This window comes from Delphinus delphis, chromosome 4, assembly GCF_949987515.2.
Source record: "Delphinus delphis chromosome 4, mDelDel1.2, whole genome shotgun sequence".
NCBI lineage: Eukaryota > Metazoa > Chordata > Mammalia > Artiodactyla > Delphinidae > Delphinus > Delphinus delphis.
The window spans coordinates 115,278,340-115,293,179 of NC_082686.1; the positions used below are offsets into that span (position 1 = coordinate 115,278,340).

The following is a 14,840-nucleotide window of genomic DNA, read 5'->3' on the forward strand; positions in this document are numbered from 1 at the left end:
GGGAGGTAGGGAGGAGTTATAACACCTTTGAAGTTTCTACCAAAGAGACTACCTCTTTGAAGAAACCTTGTGGGTTAGTAGCAAGAGCTTCTCTTAAAAATGAAATTTTCAAGAAAATATTAATAAATTACATTTTCCCTCTGATTTATGTGATAGCATGAACTATGGCTGCCTTTGCCTAGCAGTGATGGTTTATGCCCAGAAAGAAGCCACTGAAACATTTGGGCTCTCTTTTAGCTAAGGCAGACTTTCCTTAGGTGTGGTTACTTTTGTTGGCAATGACGTTATGAGATAAGAAATCAGGGCATTCAGAGTGGAACCTGTGAGAATCCATGTACTTCAGATGGGAAATTGCCTAAGTTCTTGAGAGAGCTTGAGTCTGAGGACTTCAGAGCTTTCCTGATCGCTGGCCCTTTGTTCTTTTCCAGACACTGTGCATCCTAGCCAACATAGCAGATGGGACAACGGCAAAAGAACTTATTATGACCAATGATGACATCCTGCAGAAAATCAAGTATTACATGGTAGGCCTTTGTCCCCTTCATGGCTCCACACTAGCTGCACGTGAGAAGGCAAGCACTGTAGCACTGTTAGCTCAAAACGAATTGTGCAGAGATTAAACAAAGAATAGACTCCTCCGTAACCGATTCCAGAAACTCTCTTCCATCCTGAAGGGAAAAACGACACCAGGCTCTTGAAGCTTGTGCCATTCCCCACCCTATCGTCTGATTGCCTTCCTCTTACACAGTGAGAGCTTGGGCTCTTGGCCTTCTCTCAGTGCCCCCAAAGCTTCCCTCTCAAAGCTTCAGTCCTATACGGATGAACCCTCTAGCCTCTGGTATCTCTGGCTCTTGTTCTTTGATCATCTGCTTTCAGTCACAATCTGCTACCTACTTGCAAACACCTCAGCCACCTACTGCCATGGCCTTACCCGGGATCTTGTCATCACCAGAATCTGCCCATTGCCAAAATCTGGAAATCAAACATCCATCCTCTTTTCATTCTGTCAGCGCCTCCTAGCAAAACCCTAATTGTGGGTGAACCTGTCTTCTCTTTGCCTCCTTGTCAGAGTTAACAACTGCAGAGAAAGGCACAGAACCGGGCTGACTGGTTTCATGTTAAATTCACACTTACAAAACCCACATGGGCACTCAGCACTGCCTGGTACCCTCCTGTGATTCTCCAGCAAGCTGGCGCCTCCATTCTCCAGAAGAATAGGTTCTTACTTTCTCCTCATTCTTTAAACCTCACCTCTTATCTCCCTCATCACTCTTAGTGGTGACCTCACTTTTTGTTTTACTAAGAGAATAGAAGCCAAAATCCTTCAGCAGTTCCCTATTACACCTTGAATAAAATCCATCCCCCCACTTTTTTTTTTTTTTTTTGTGGTACTCGGGCCTCTCACTGTTGTGGCCTCTCCCGTTGCGGAGCATGGCTCCGGACGCGCAGGCTCAGCGGCCATGGCTCACGGGCCCAGCCGCTCCGTGGCATGTGGGATCTTCCCGGACCGGGGCACGAACCCGTGTCCCCTGCATCGGCAGGTGGACTCTCAACCACTACGCCACCAGGGAAGCTCCCATCCCCCCTTTTGATGGCCTGTGGAGTCCTATATGACCTGACTCATCTGTATCCCCCAACTTCTCTCATTCCCCTCTTCCCTTTGTTCACTACACTGACCTCTTTCCACTCCTGGAAGAGGCCGTGCATGTTCGTTTCTGCCTCCGGACCTTCACACATGCTGGCTCCTCTGCCTGGAATACTATTCTCCCCATGGGATGCCTTCTCGCCTCTCAGATCTAAGCTCTGCTAACACTTCCTTGTGGGCTCTCATCTGCGTGGGTTATTCTTTGTTACGGCATAATTGAGTGAAGTACTCCCTTCAGAGCACTTAGCTCAATTATCGCAACATATAGTTGTTTGTTTGTGTGCCTACCGACTGTAAGCTCCCTGAGGGTAAGGACTGTATCAGTTCTGTGCACAATTGTATATCCATGACCCTGTACAGTGCCTGGCCTTTAGTATATGCTTAGTAAGTGTTTGTTGAATGAAAACCATACTGCTTCAACTGGGAACTCCCTTATCTTTCCAATACCAGATCCACATAGTATCTCTGTAATCTTCTGAAAGCTTCTCTGGACTTCCCATACCCATTGAGTTACACCTGTCTCTCTGCTGCTGTTCAGAGCCAGACTTAAGAGCGTCTTCTGCACGTGCTGTCTCCTTCTCACCACTAAATTCACTCTTTAGCCCAGTTCATCTGGCCTCCAACCCCATTGCTCAACTGAAACTGTTCTGGTTAAGGTCACCATCCTATTATGCCAAGTCCAAAGGATGGTTTTCTCTCCTCAACTTTCCTCACTTACAGTGAATTTCAGCACAGCTGTTTCCTCCTCCTGGAAACATTCTTTTCCCTTGGCCTCCATTCCATTATGCCTCCCTGCTTAGCCCTGGACCTTTATCTTTGCTCTCGCACATGTACTATTGAGATTGATGGTTCATACCCTTTGTTGCATGGTGGAGGAATCTTTCAAAGACTGTTGCCTTGCCCCTTTCCTCCTGAGGTTCTGATTTAATAGTTCTGGGGTGTAGCCTGGGCATCGGTGTTTTTTTTTTTTTTTACAGTTCCCCAGGTGGTTCTTAGGTGTAGCCAGAGCTGAGAACCACTGGTTTAGGGAATCTCATCCACTCCCATGGCTCTTGCTGTCATCCCTATTCTTTGTTTGGTTTCTGGGCTCCAGTTCAGTAGTCAATTTTGATAAATAGATTAGGCATTATCTTACTTACACTGTCATGGTATCAAGCAGTACAAAACACAACCACAATAATGGTTACTGGCCTTCAAAAGCCATGACAGCAAGCTTCCCTGATGGTGTCCACAGCTTTACAAATGCTGGTTCTTTTCTTAGTGGGCGGGAGGGGGTAGGGGAGCAAGGTCCGAGGGTCACATGGAGGGTATTCTCCAGCCTAGACCTCTCTTCTGAACTCTGGACTTGTATATCTTCCTGCTTACTCAGCATCTCTCTGTGGCTGTGAAGCTTCTTGAGGTTGGTGTTTAAAAATCGATTCTTAAGTATCTCCCCTAAACCTAAATTTCTCCCCTCCTGACCTTTTCCATCTGAGTAGAGTGGCTCTGCCATCTACCCATTACTCACACCAAGGAGTCAGTCTTTATTTCTCCAGCTCCTTCGTCTCGTGATCCAGTTTATCAGTAGGTCCTGTTAGCCCGGCCCCTAGCCGTTCTGGATGCTGTTGACTTCTTTCTGTCGCCGCTGCTCTCACCCTAGTTCAAGCCATAGCCTCTCATACCTGACTGACCATAACAGCCTCCCAGACACCTCAGCACTGTCACTCCAGTCCCTTCAGCCTGGGTGACCTTCTAAAAATGTAAATCAGGTGTTGTCCCTCCACTGCTTAAATCCTTCAGGGCTTCCTGTCAACTCAGAATGAAATCAGTCCTTACTCTGGCCCGCAGGGGCCTACAGTTTAGCCATGCCTACATCTCTGAACTAATGTTACTCTACTTTTCCTTCTCAATATGCATAAGCTCTACAGTTTCTTCTGACCTCAAACCTTTTCACAGACTTTTCCCTCTTCTTGGTACCTCTTGCTCTTTGTACACCTGTTCAAAGAGCACCTTTGTTCTTCCTATTTTTTATTCTTCCTCTGTATAAATATTGCCTCCTTCAAAGAGATCTTTTCTGTCCATTTCACTTAAAATTAGGTTCCCACCCCTCCACCCTCCAGTTTTCCCTATCACAGCAATTTGTTTCCTCAAAAAATGTTTATTGAAGGATGGATGAACTTATATGTAGTAAATACTTACTGTTGTATTATAAATAAGTTCATTTATTCAACAAATACTCATTGCTGGCCTGATGCTGGGAGCAGATGACACATTTTATTCTGTTTTGTCTTAGTGGAGCCCCAACTGGACAGCTCTCTAAAAGTCTTGGCAGGTAGGAGGGAAAAAGAATCACCAACCATAGAATTCTAATGAAGGAAGGCATGTGCTTTTCTTTGTCTCTGCTTAGTTCAGATATAGTTCTACCTGGCAAGACGAGTCTGTCTCGGCCTTCAAGAGACTGTTGAGCATATATCGTGTCATGGTATTTCACAGATATGCATAAGTTATTTAAGTGTAGTGGGGACTTTCTTTTTTTAATTGACCAATTAAAAAATCATCTGTAACACAGAGATCGGACTTGTGGTTGCCAAGGGGGGGGATGGACTGGGAGTTTGGGGTTGGTAGATGCAAACTATTACATTTAGAATGGATAAACAACAAGGTCCTACTGTATAGCACAGGGAACGATATCCAGTCTCCTGGGACAAACCATAGTGGAAAAGAATATAAAAAAAAGAATATATATACATGTATAACTGAGTCACTTTGCTGTACAGCAGAGATTGGCACCGCATTGTAAATCAGCTATACCTCCGTTAAAAAAAAATCACCTGGAAAGATTGTTTTACCACTGGGTCCTCTTTCATTTAGGAGAAAGCACTGTATATGGACAAATAATAACTTAAGCAAAAATGGTTGTACTTTCAGTACATAAAGAGAAATAAACCAGAAGTGTGTTTCAGGAAGATAGGAGGCTCCTTAAGAATAGTAGAGACTTAGTCAAGTTTTTGTGATGTGCCTATAGAAATAAGAGTACTTTGAGTCAGATACTCAGTAGCCAAAGAGATGAATACTAAGTGCACATCCATTCCGTTTATTGGCCCTGCATGTTTCCTACCGTAGAGAAGGCATAGTCGAAAGCACAGACTTGTCATATGCCAGTGTTCCTGTGTGTATGGGTTGAGTGATAAATTGCAGACTGCACCTGTGGCCCTAGAGGTGTTTTGTGTGGCCAGCCAGAGGGTTTCTGAAATTTGAGTGTGAATGTCTTTTGGCAAGGCTTCACTCCCCAGTGTGCCGGATTTCCTACCATTCTCTTGTCTTTAGCCCAGCCTGTTCACCCATTAGTACTAATTTTGTGGCCCCTCAAGACATTTGGGTTTGAGGTCCCTGCTTCAAACTTTTAGGCTATTGGAATTGCCTGTGGTACGTTACCAAAAATTACCTCAAATGAGATTACCTCTATTTTTGTTTCCTTTTCTGCATCAAATAGGGTCATTCACATGTCAAATTGCAGCTTGCTGCTATGTTTTGTATATCAAACCTCATATGGAATGAAGAGGAAGGTAAGAGATTGGTGAGATTTGTTCTGAAGAAAATTATGGGAAGGAAGGTCTTGCACAGGAAAGGCATCAGGTGCCCCTGAAATCCTGGGTAGAGGCACCACTCACTGGCCCCCAAGCCCCCAACCGTGTCACCTTGGTATGAATGAGAATCCATGGGTCTAGTTAACACTGAGCCCCACCGTGGAGTCAGCACTGTTCCAGATTACTGAACGTGAGGGTGGAGGAGACCGTAGGGAAGTGAGTGACAGTCCTTGTCCTTGAGAGGGCTGAGGAGGAGGATGGTGAGATGCGCTTGAAGATGAGAGGTGAGGGTGGGCAGGAGGATCGGCCTTTCACTGTGAGCAGGGGCCGCACATAGAAGGACGACAGGCAGATAAGCTTAATGGAGAAGAGGGTGCGTTGGTGAGAAGGGAGAGACACACTGTGCCTGGTGGGGCAGCCAGTCTGCGAGGAGGCCCCTATAGCTCTCCACCTTGACTGTGCATTAGAATCACCCAGGGACTTTTGCACCAGCCAGTTAAATCAGAATCTCTGGGGTGGTCTCCAGACGTAAGTGGTTTTTTTAATTCCCCAGGTGATTCCAATGTACAGCTAAGGTAGTGAACACGTGCGGGAGAGCAGTGGGTCTCAGTGCTGGGTTGGCTGCGTGAGAATCACCTGAGGAACTTTGTAAAATGCAGATGTCTGGGCTCTACCCCTAGAGATTCTGGTTCACTGGGTCTCAAGGAGGTGAATGCATGAGTGAGTCACTGTGGGCTCTTCAGGGGTGGAGGAAAGAATCCAGGAGAATTATCCTCCTTAGCACTGTGTCCAGAACAAAGTGGAAGGAGGAAAAGCTGCATTCAGCGTGCAGGCCGAGAGACCAAGTAACAGCCGGGTACCAGGGAAACAAGCTGCCCTCAAGGAGGTCCTAGTCTAGTTGGAAGATAGAACACAGCAGTGCGGAGTTGGAACTGCCACGTGCTAAGAGGCAGCCGGAAGTGCTGGGAGGTCCGAGGAGGGTGGAAGAGAATGGAAGGGGAAAACAGGACTGGTTTGGGGTAGGAAGAGCCTGGCTAAGTATGTCCAGAAAGAAGTGATGAAGATGGGGCCTGGTGGCAGGGCCTCGTGCCAGGCTGAAGAAGCTGACCTTGACCCTGTGGTCCATGGAGAAATTAATCCAGCAGCAGAACCCAGATGGACTGCGGGAAGGAGGGTCAAGAGGCAGGGAGACCAGTTAGAGCACTGTTGGAGAATCCAAGCATGAGGGGATCTGGCTGCACTGGGGAGAGTGGAGGGCGAGGGGGCGGAAGGGGAGAGGGCAAAGGACACTGGTAAGGCTCCCGATTGTTGGCTGTACATTAAGGAGAGAGCAATTGCCTGGGCCATGTTCCCAGTAACCTGCTAGCTTTCATCTCTCAGGCTCACAAGAACGCCAGGATAAATTACGAGACATGGGCATCGTAGATATTCTGCACAAACTGAGTCAGTCACCAGATTCAAATCTTTGTGACAAGTGAGTATCAAAGTAAAAGGGCCTTGCTTTGGGGTATGTTGCATTCTTTTATGACAGGGTTTGAATTGCTTAGTAAGTCACATAGCCAAACTCAAAATCTTTTAGATTCTTGGATTCCCTTTTTCATCTGTGAGTCAACTGTGTGACATTTGAGTAAGAGATAAACTAATAATTAGCAGATTATTAAAGATTCTCATCTTACTCTGAATTGACACGAGCCCAGGCCACCTTAGTGGGACTCTGGAGAGGATCCAGAGGTTATTCCCTTTCAGTCCCTCGATCATTAGAATAGAAATGCGTGTGGCCTTTTGGAGAGCAGAAATGAAGGCCAATTATAAAAACATTCATTAGCTCAAAACCTCACTGAGCGCCTGCCTTGTGCCAGCCTGGCCTGGCTGCTGGGGATGCAGCAGTGACCACTAAGGAGTCCCTGTCCTCAGAGAGCTCACCTTTTCTGGGGGAGGCGAGAGTCATAGTCAGAGACCCCTCTAAGCTCAGGATAACCGAGATTGTTTTTCCTGGCTGTGGACCCTTCTTATAACACAGCCTTCGTTTTCCAGCTCACTTTCATTCTCCACGCTCGCGAGCAGGGCTCAGAGTGCTCCATGGTCTGGCTCTGCCTTCCTTGTGCTGCCCCCTCCCCTGTGCCCACCCTGTGCTCCAGCCACACCTGCCCTCTTACAGTATCACACCTTCAGGCATTTACACCTTCTGTTCCATCTGATTTGCCATCCCAGTCCCCTCGCCTCTGAATCCCCATTCATTCAACAAATATGTATATATATTTTAATACCAACCTTACCAGGCACCGTTTCAGGCATCGGCGATATAAGGGTGAATAAAATTGATGACAACCTTGCCCTCATGTAACTTACATTCTAGTACAGAAGACAGATAATAAGCAAATGAATATGTAATATGATAGCAGATAATGAGAGGTACTACGAAGGTATAAGCAAGGGTGAGGGAATGGAAAGTAAGAAAGCTTCTTGTGGTATAGATTAGTCCCAGCCTTTCCGAGGATGTGACATTTGATCAAAGACCTGGGTGAAATGAGAGAGTCTTCCAGGCAGATGCTTAGAATAGTATTCCAGACAGGGGACAGTGGGTTCAAGGCCCTGAGGCAGGAATGCTTGAATGTTCAAGAAACAGCAGGAAGACCAGTGGGGCTGGGGAAAAATGAGCGAGGGGGAGAGTGGTAAGAATTGGACACAGGGAGGCAGTGGGAGCAACTGAAGAGCCTGGTAGACTGTGGCAAGGACTTTGGATTTTATCCGGATTTTAATAGGAAGTCAGTCATTAGAGAGTTTTGAGCGGAAGAGACAGTATCTGATTCAAATTTTTAAAAGATGGCTCTGATGGCTGTGTAGAGAGTGGTCTGTAGTAGGGCAGGAATGGAAGCAGGGAGACCAGCTAAAGGCCGTTACAGTCGTGTTAGATAAGGGATGACGGTAGTAGTGCTGGGAGTATTGAGAAGTGATTGGATTCAGGATTTAATCTAAAGGTAGAGCCAACAGGTTTGCTCATGGATTTGATGTAGGATGTTAAAGAGAGAGAGGAAAGGGAATTGCCTAGAGTTTTAGCATGAGCAACTGAATAGAGGATTTGCCAAGATGGTCATTTGCCAAGATGGTGAAGAATAGAAGAGAAGTGGGTGAGGGTAGGGAGAATCAAGGGTTCTTGTTTGGTGTGCCAACTTTTGGATGCTATTAGATATCCAAGGGACTCGGGAGAGTGGGGCTGAAGATATGAGTTGGGGTGGTATATAAAGCCCTGGAGCTGGCTGAAGTCACTTAGGGAGAATAAACGAGAGGAGAGAAGACAGGAGGGTTAAGGACCATACTCTGGGACACCCCACCGCCACCTTTAGGGGAAGATGAAGAAGGTCCAGCAAAGCAGCAGGAAGAACAACCGGTGAGGCAGGCAGAGACCCAGGTGCACAGGTGTCCTGAAAGCAAGGGCGGAGAACGCCTGCACAATGGCCATCCGTCCTTCAAAACTCAAATCAGGTTGTCACCTCCGTGGAAAAATCTTGCTGGATCCTTCTGCACCCTGGCTCCCAGGCCTTGCTAAGGACCCCTCTGTGCTCCCGTAGGACACAACACATGGTGTTGTGGCTATCAGCTTGCTTATCTGCTCCACAGAAGGGAAGAGGCACTTGTTTAATTGTTCCTCAAGTGAATGGCTGGGCCAGATGGAGCACAAAGAGCTGGGCCCCTTCCTCCCTGAAGCTTGCCATCCAGTGTGTTAAGGACAAATCCCCGAATAGCTGCAGCCCCCACCCTGCTGCTCAGATGAGTGTTCCATCAAAGGCAAGTCAGGGCCGGCCACATGCTCAAGGTGGGATTTGAGCTGTACCTTGAGGACGGGAACCTTCATGTCTACCTCCACAGCAGTAGTAACAGCTGCTGGCTTAAATGACAGGCTCTGTCAGCCCGTCTCTTCTGGCCGAGAGCCAGACTATTCCCTGGGTTTCTTTTCTTGTGTTTGTTCAGAAATTAAAATAGTTCTGCTTAAAATCATCTCTGGGATGACCTGGAAAGAGGCCTCACCAGCATGAAGTGGGATAGTTTTAAGCCCTGGCCTGCATTTCTTAGACCAATCTGGTACTGTTTCCCCAATTTCTATGGCACATACGTTGTCAGCAGTTCTTAAACCCCATTAAAAGGGTCAGGGTCTGAGCTACTCTACCTCAGTCCATTTAAGGAAAGGTGACCTTGCCTACAAAACCATCCATCTGAAAGACTCCTTAGATATTAATAGATAGCAGAAAGATAATGAGGGCACAGTCTCTGAGGTCCAATATAATCAGATATAGCCAAACCCTTAGAAAGATCCAGAAGGAGTCTGAATTGACGATTTTAAAGAGTAATACAGAATTTCGATCAAGACCCTCATGTGGGCTTTCCCATCATAGTAAAGTCTGTTACCTAAAGCCAACATCTTTCAGGTTCTTTGTCTTTAAGGCTTTGTGATCCTTTGACTTTCAGACACTTACAGATGAGGAGCTATTGCTAACTAGGCCTCTCCACCCCAGCCTCAGAGGGCCTCAGGTTTGTGAAGTTATGGTCAATAAGAGGTAGCCTGTGGCATTATTCATAAACTTATTTCCTAACACAACGACCTTGTAGAACCCAACTTGCTCATAACTTGGAGTGGTCTGTATGGAGCTCTCTGTTCTGATGAACTGGACTATTTGCAACTGTCATCTTTACAGAGTCTTAAATAATTGCAAGAATATCCCTTAGCACACCTCTTTTAAAACTGTGGATTGTATCCATTACTGCAGCAAAGAAACTGCGCTTGAGTCCAGCTTATCGCTGCCCAATCTGCTTTGGTATACTTTCATCAGCTAATAGTAACAGAAAAATTTAACGTTTTCTTTCCATAACTTAGAAGGGGATATCATTGCCAAAATCTGACTTCCTAACTTCCACAATTGCAGCCTTTACCAAATCATGATGGGAGAGTAAAGGAGGCCTTCTGAGTCCCAGCTCAAAGGAAGGCACTTTAATAAGGATCAGGATAGGTTAAGGCATTGCCCACATTGCACCTTTTCCTCTCCAGCTAGCTAACTTTTTCCCTAATCACTGTAACAACCCACATCCCACATCAGTCAGTGTTATCAGGCATAATGAGAAGAATGGGATAAAATTGTAACCTCCCTTCCTCAGTTCTGAGGCATTTGAACCACCAGACAGCCTCATCCCAGGAGCTCTTTGCCCCTCCCACGCACCTTCTAATCAGCCCCTACCCACCTCTTCCTGGGTCAATGTTCCTCTTAGCTTCCCAGAACCCTAAGTGTCCTCCCCAGTGTCCTGCAGCACTAGATAAAACCTTCATGGCAATAGGAGAAAGTCAAGAATCCCAGATCCATCACAACTATATGCCATTGACAAAGGAAGATTATAGAATGTCACTGGGTTGCAGCAGCTATAAGAACAAGAGCAGGACCACAGGAAGAGGATGTAGCCAGCATGGGTTTGACGTGTGTGCTGACCACAGATCTCTGCCCTCTACGGTAGGTGTCCCACTTACCTACCGTAAGTAGGTACCCGATTCCCTTGGGGGACCTACCTTTTTAGACTTTCCCAGCTACCATCTTTGAACCGTGGGCTTTTTACCTTAATTACACTTCTGAGATGACGGCTAACAGGAGCTTTGTGATTGCAGGGCAAAGATGGCACTGCAGCAGTACCTGGCGTGATGGGAACGCCCTGGGCGCCTGCGAGCATCCCACATCCTTGTTAAAGGAAGTACAGGAACTAGCCTCATTTGATTCCTTCTATTTGCACAAGTCACCTTGGACTGCAGGGAGCTGTTTTGCAAAAGCAATTTGGTAGGCTTAGATCTCAAATTCACCTTGAGAACATTTTTTTGAGGTAGTAATTTCCTCAGAGGACTGTTGTGTTTTGTTTTGTTTCTTTCTGAGCTACCTGGACTCTTTATTAGAACAATCAATTATTTTCCTTTGGACCTACAATTTTTTGCCTATGCTGCAGCCACTTTGTGAGTGAGAATGGCTGTGTGTGCGTGTGTGTGTGCGTGCGTGTGCGCGTGCGTGCACGTGGGTCAGGATGAATGGACGTGTGTGTGTGAGGGATACCTCAAAGTTTTCTTTTCTTATTTTGTGTGAAAATCTCTTTTCTACAGATTTTCCAGGGTTTAAGCATTGCTTGCTGTATAAAAATCTTTACTGAATTATATACAGTTTGAATGAAATGTTATTTTAAAAACAAAACGATTGTTAAGTGTTCCATAAAGGTTATGTTGGATTTTGGTCAGATGAATATTTGTAAGTAAAAAATATATGCATTTCTGAACCTCAACTTACATAGATTTTCTTTATAAAAAACAAAAAAAGAAAAAAACAAAACGAAAAGGTTGGCTATAGTTGGCCTGAATAACAGGCACGATATATGGTGCTGTGCAAAATAGTAAGCTAGCATCTTATACTGCCGTCAATATCAGCAGGTACAGAGCCTCTTTTCAGCCTAATTCAGTAAGCTCTCAGGCTTCCAAGTCAGATGGACAGGGTGGAGTGGAGTGAGGCGACAAATACACCATAGGTTTTTTGAAACATCAAAGGGAAGTATAACTACTGATAGTGAAAGCCCAGCCATGACTGGTGGGCTATGCTTGGCAGGAACTGGGCACCGGGAGCCTCCCAACTGCCCTAAATCCTGTCACTGGTATAGTAATATATGGCAGGATTTAGAACCAGTCATGGAACCTTAAGCTCCAACTAAAGTAGGTCATCACTTCGTGGAAACAAAGTCCGATCACCTTGTGCTTCCTGAAACAGCATATATCACTGTGAAACTAAAGAACGTCCTACAGACGCATCTGTAGGAAGAAGCAAAGAACAGGATAGTTTAGAAAGCTGTTTTTCTCTTGGCTATACTCAGCAAATTCTATATACTTGTCACTCAGGACTGCTATTCAGTGTGCTTTTGTAAAATGAGATGGAAATTTTAGTAAGCGTCGCGGCTAAGATTTTTTCCTGCATGAAGCCCAAAGCACTGACGTTTGAGAGAAGGGAAGGGGGTCTCCCCAGGAGGACCGCAGTTGACCGCCTTTTCCAGCCACTACTGCTTAGCCCTTCGGCAGCCCTCAGCTTGGCACACGCTCCAACTTCTGGGTCCGCTTCAAGGTGAACTTAAGGAGGTTGCTCTTGACTGTTTAAAGGTACAACCAGCCTCGCTTTTCCCTTTGCTCTGCGAAGTTCAAAGGCATCGCGGCCAGGAAGCGAGGTCTGCGGCCCAGAAGCTTGCCCTGAGTGCGTGCACCCGACGGGTTCCCCAGCCCACCAGCCGCTCCTGACGGGGCACCCCATCACCAACCTGCTCCTTCCCTAGAAGAGTTAAATATGTTTGATTGCAAATGAATGTTTTTAAAGTGTATTTAATGCCGTTTTTTTCTGTTCTCAACACGACCACCCAAGATTCAAACACAGAGATTTCCAAGTTGTTATTTTTTCAGAACATTACCGATTTAAAAATCTGTCACAACAGGAACTTGGGTTTTGTGCAACCATCAGAGTGCTAATGTGCAGAAGCCAGTTTAAAGAAAATGGAGTGTAGTGGGGGAAAAGCCTTACTTAGGCCCACTCATTGACATTTCTAGTACTGGGAAAATATCCTTGGTTGGCATTTGTAACACTAAACACTATAGAGTTGGTATTTTAAGTACCAGGTAAATATAAATAAACCAATATGAATTGCTGAGACAATCTTGAACCCAGATAGCATTGGAAAGTGGAAAGCCCAATGAAATGACACTTTCACACTTAAACTCTGTGGATAAATCTTGCCTGTGGCTATAAACAGATGGTCAAAGAAAAAGTGCTTTACTATGATTAACTTTTCTGAGTTGAATGAAGGAAAATGTATTTATTAAAACAAAGCTGTTTGCTGCTTTATGCAGGTGCAGTGTTCAGTCAGCAAGGAAGTGGGAGGAATGGGACGTGGTCTTGTGTTTCCACCCAAGTTCTTAACTAAGCTTCTCGCTCTCTCTAATACTGCATTCTGTTTCTCCTTTTGTGCCCTGATTGTAACCCAAAATTTATGAACTAGAAAAGAATGTCCAATTTAATAAGTTGCATTTTTTTCCTTAAGCACTTTATGCAGAACAATACATGTTCTTCTGGTAGTGTTTGGATAATATGATTTTAACACATGCTAATAAAAGCCAAGAAAAAAGCATGGCAACTTCTAAAAAGGAGTCTGTTTTCCAAATACCTAGAACATTAGGAAACATTAGAAGATGATGTGTACTGGCTTTCGGAACCTGAGATTCTTGGTGAATGAGAGGCTGGGAAGTGACTTTGCATTTCAGAGGGGGGGCCAGCGCCCTAGGGTAACTGCAGCTTCCAGGGGCCTCTGCAGCGGTCTGCGGCCACCTCTTCCTGGTCTTTACAGGCGGCCACTTCCAGCCACCAGGACTCCCCACTCCGTCCTATGCCACTCTTCCCCTGCCACCACCCACTGGACTCAGGCCCAGAGCTTGTCAAATGACCGTCTGCACAGACGCCCTGCATTTACTGGGCGCCACCTTCTCTTCCCCGTCTCTGAAGTATAGGGACGCACCTCCTGTCTCTTGGCCTCACTAGAACCGGAGAGAGAACCAAGGGCGCCTGCCCTAGAGCGTGGGGGGAAGATGGTGAGGCGATTCCCCCGCCACAGGGGAAACTTGGAAGCGAGGCCTGGGAAGGGGGGACTGACCCCAGATCCTGCTGGAGAGCCGACGGGGAGGTTCCGGACACCTTGCCACCTGGGATAGGGGCCGGTGCTTTCCCAGTCCTACTCCTTTGCACTGACCTTCCCTGGTTGCTGGGCAGGGAGGTATGTGTCAGTTCCCAGCACGAGGGAAATTTTGTTCCATGACCTGGCCTCAGGGAAAGCGGAGGGGGCCCCCGCCAAGGCCACATTGGGACCCACCGAGCCACCTTCCTCCCTCTCTCCCTGCAGCCCTGGCTGAGGGGAGGGCCTGAGCTAGTCAAGCCGTGTCCTTCACTTCGTGGGGCTAGGCCTGCCCTCCACCCTGTCAGGCGCTCACACCCAGGAGGAGCCTTAACGCCTAAAATGGCACCCATCCTGCAGGCCCAGGGTCTCTGCCAAGGAGTTCCGTCCTCAGACAGTGAGCAGATATTTCAGCCTTCCTCCAGATGGCTGCCAGCTGGGTGTACCCCCAGCAGTTCATTCAGAGCCACACAGCACTTCTCTTCCTCCCCCTCTGCCCTAGCCCCATTCTTTCCGCCAGGAACCTTCTGGACTCTGAGAAAAGAAGCGCCCTACCGTGCAATAGAAGGAAGGAGCATGTCATCACACCTCCCACCCCAGCCCTATCACCTAGCGTCCCTCCTGCTTTCCCTGTCCCAGCCCTGCCACTCCCAGCCGCTTCCTGGGGAGGCTGAAAGGTCATCACAGACACCAGCACACACGGGCCAGTTCTCCCACCTGCTCTTCTCTGTCCCCTGCTTTCAGAGGCCTTGGTCACTCTGTTTATTACCTCTCATCTCTCCAGTGATGGGAGTTTGGCCTCCCAGCTTCCGGGGAGACTAGATAGCTGTCAGCAGGGTGTACCCCAAGCAGCTCATTCAGAGCCACACAGCACCTGTGGTGTGGAAGAGCAGGCATCGGGCCCTATTGCCAGC

The 14,840-nt window shown here is 46.9% G+C and overlaps 1 protein-coding gene across 3 annotated transcripts in view; it reads left to right on the forward strand.

Moving 5' to 3' along the window:
• Positions 1–13,402, forward strand: part of ARMC8 (armadillo repeat containing 8) — a 106,499-nt gene extending 93,097 nt beyond the window's left edge. For 2 of the 3 annotated variants that reach the window (XM_060011311.1, XM_060011313.1), the window contains 4 exons: positions 429–524; positions 5,118–5,190; positions 6,592–6,685; positions 10,859–13,402. In XM_060011311.1, coding sequence (XP_059867294.1) covers positions 429–524; positions 5,118–5,190; positions 6,592–6,685; positions 10,859–10,892 — 297 coding nt within the window. In that variant the 3' untranslated portion in view covers positions 10,893–13,402. The remainder of the gene's footprint in view (positions 1–428; positions 525–5,117; positions 5,191–6,591; positions 6,686–10,858) is intronic. The other variant, XM_060011312.1, reaches the window with a different exon arrangement.
• Positions 13,403–14,840: the final 1,438 nt, after the last annotated feature.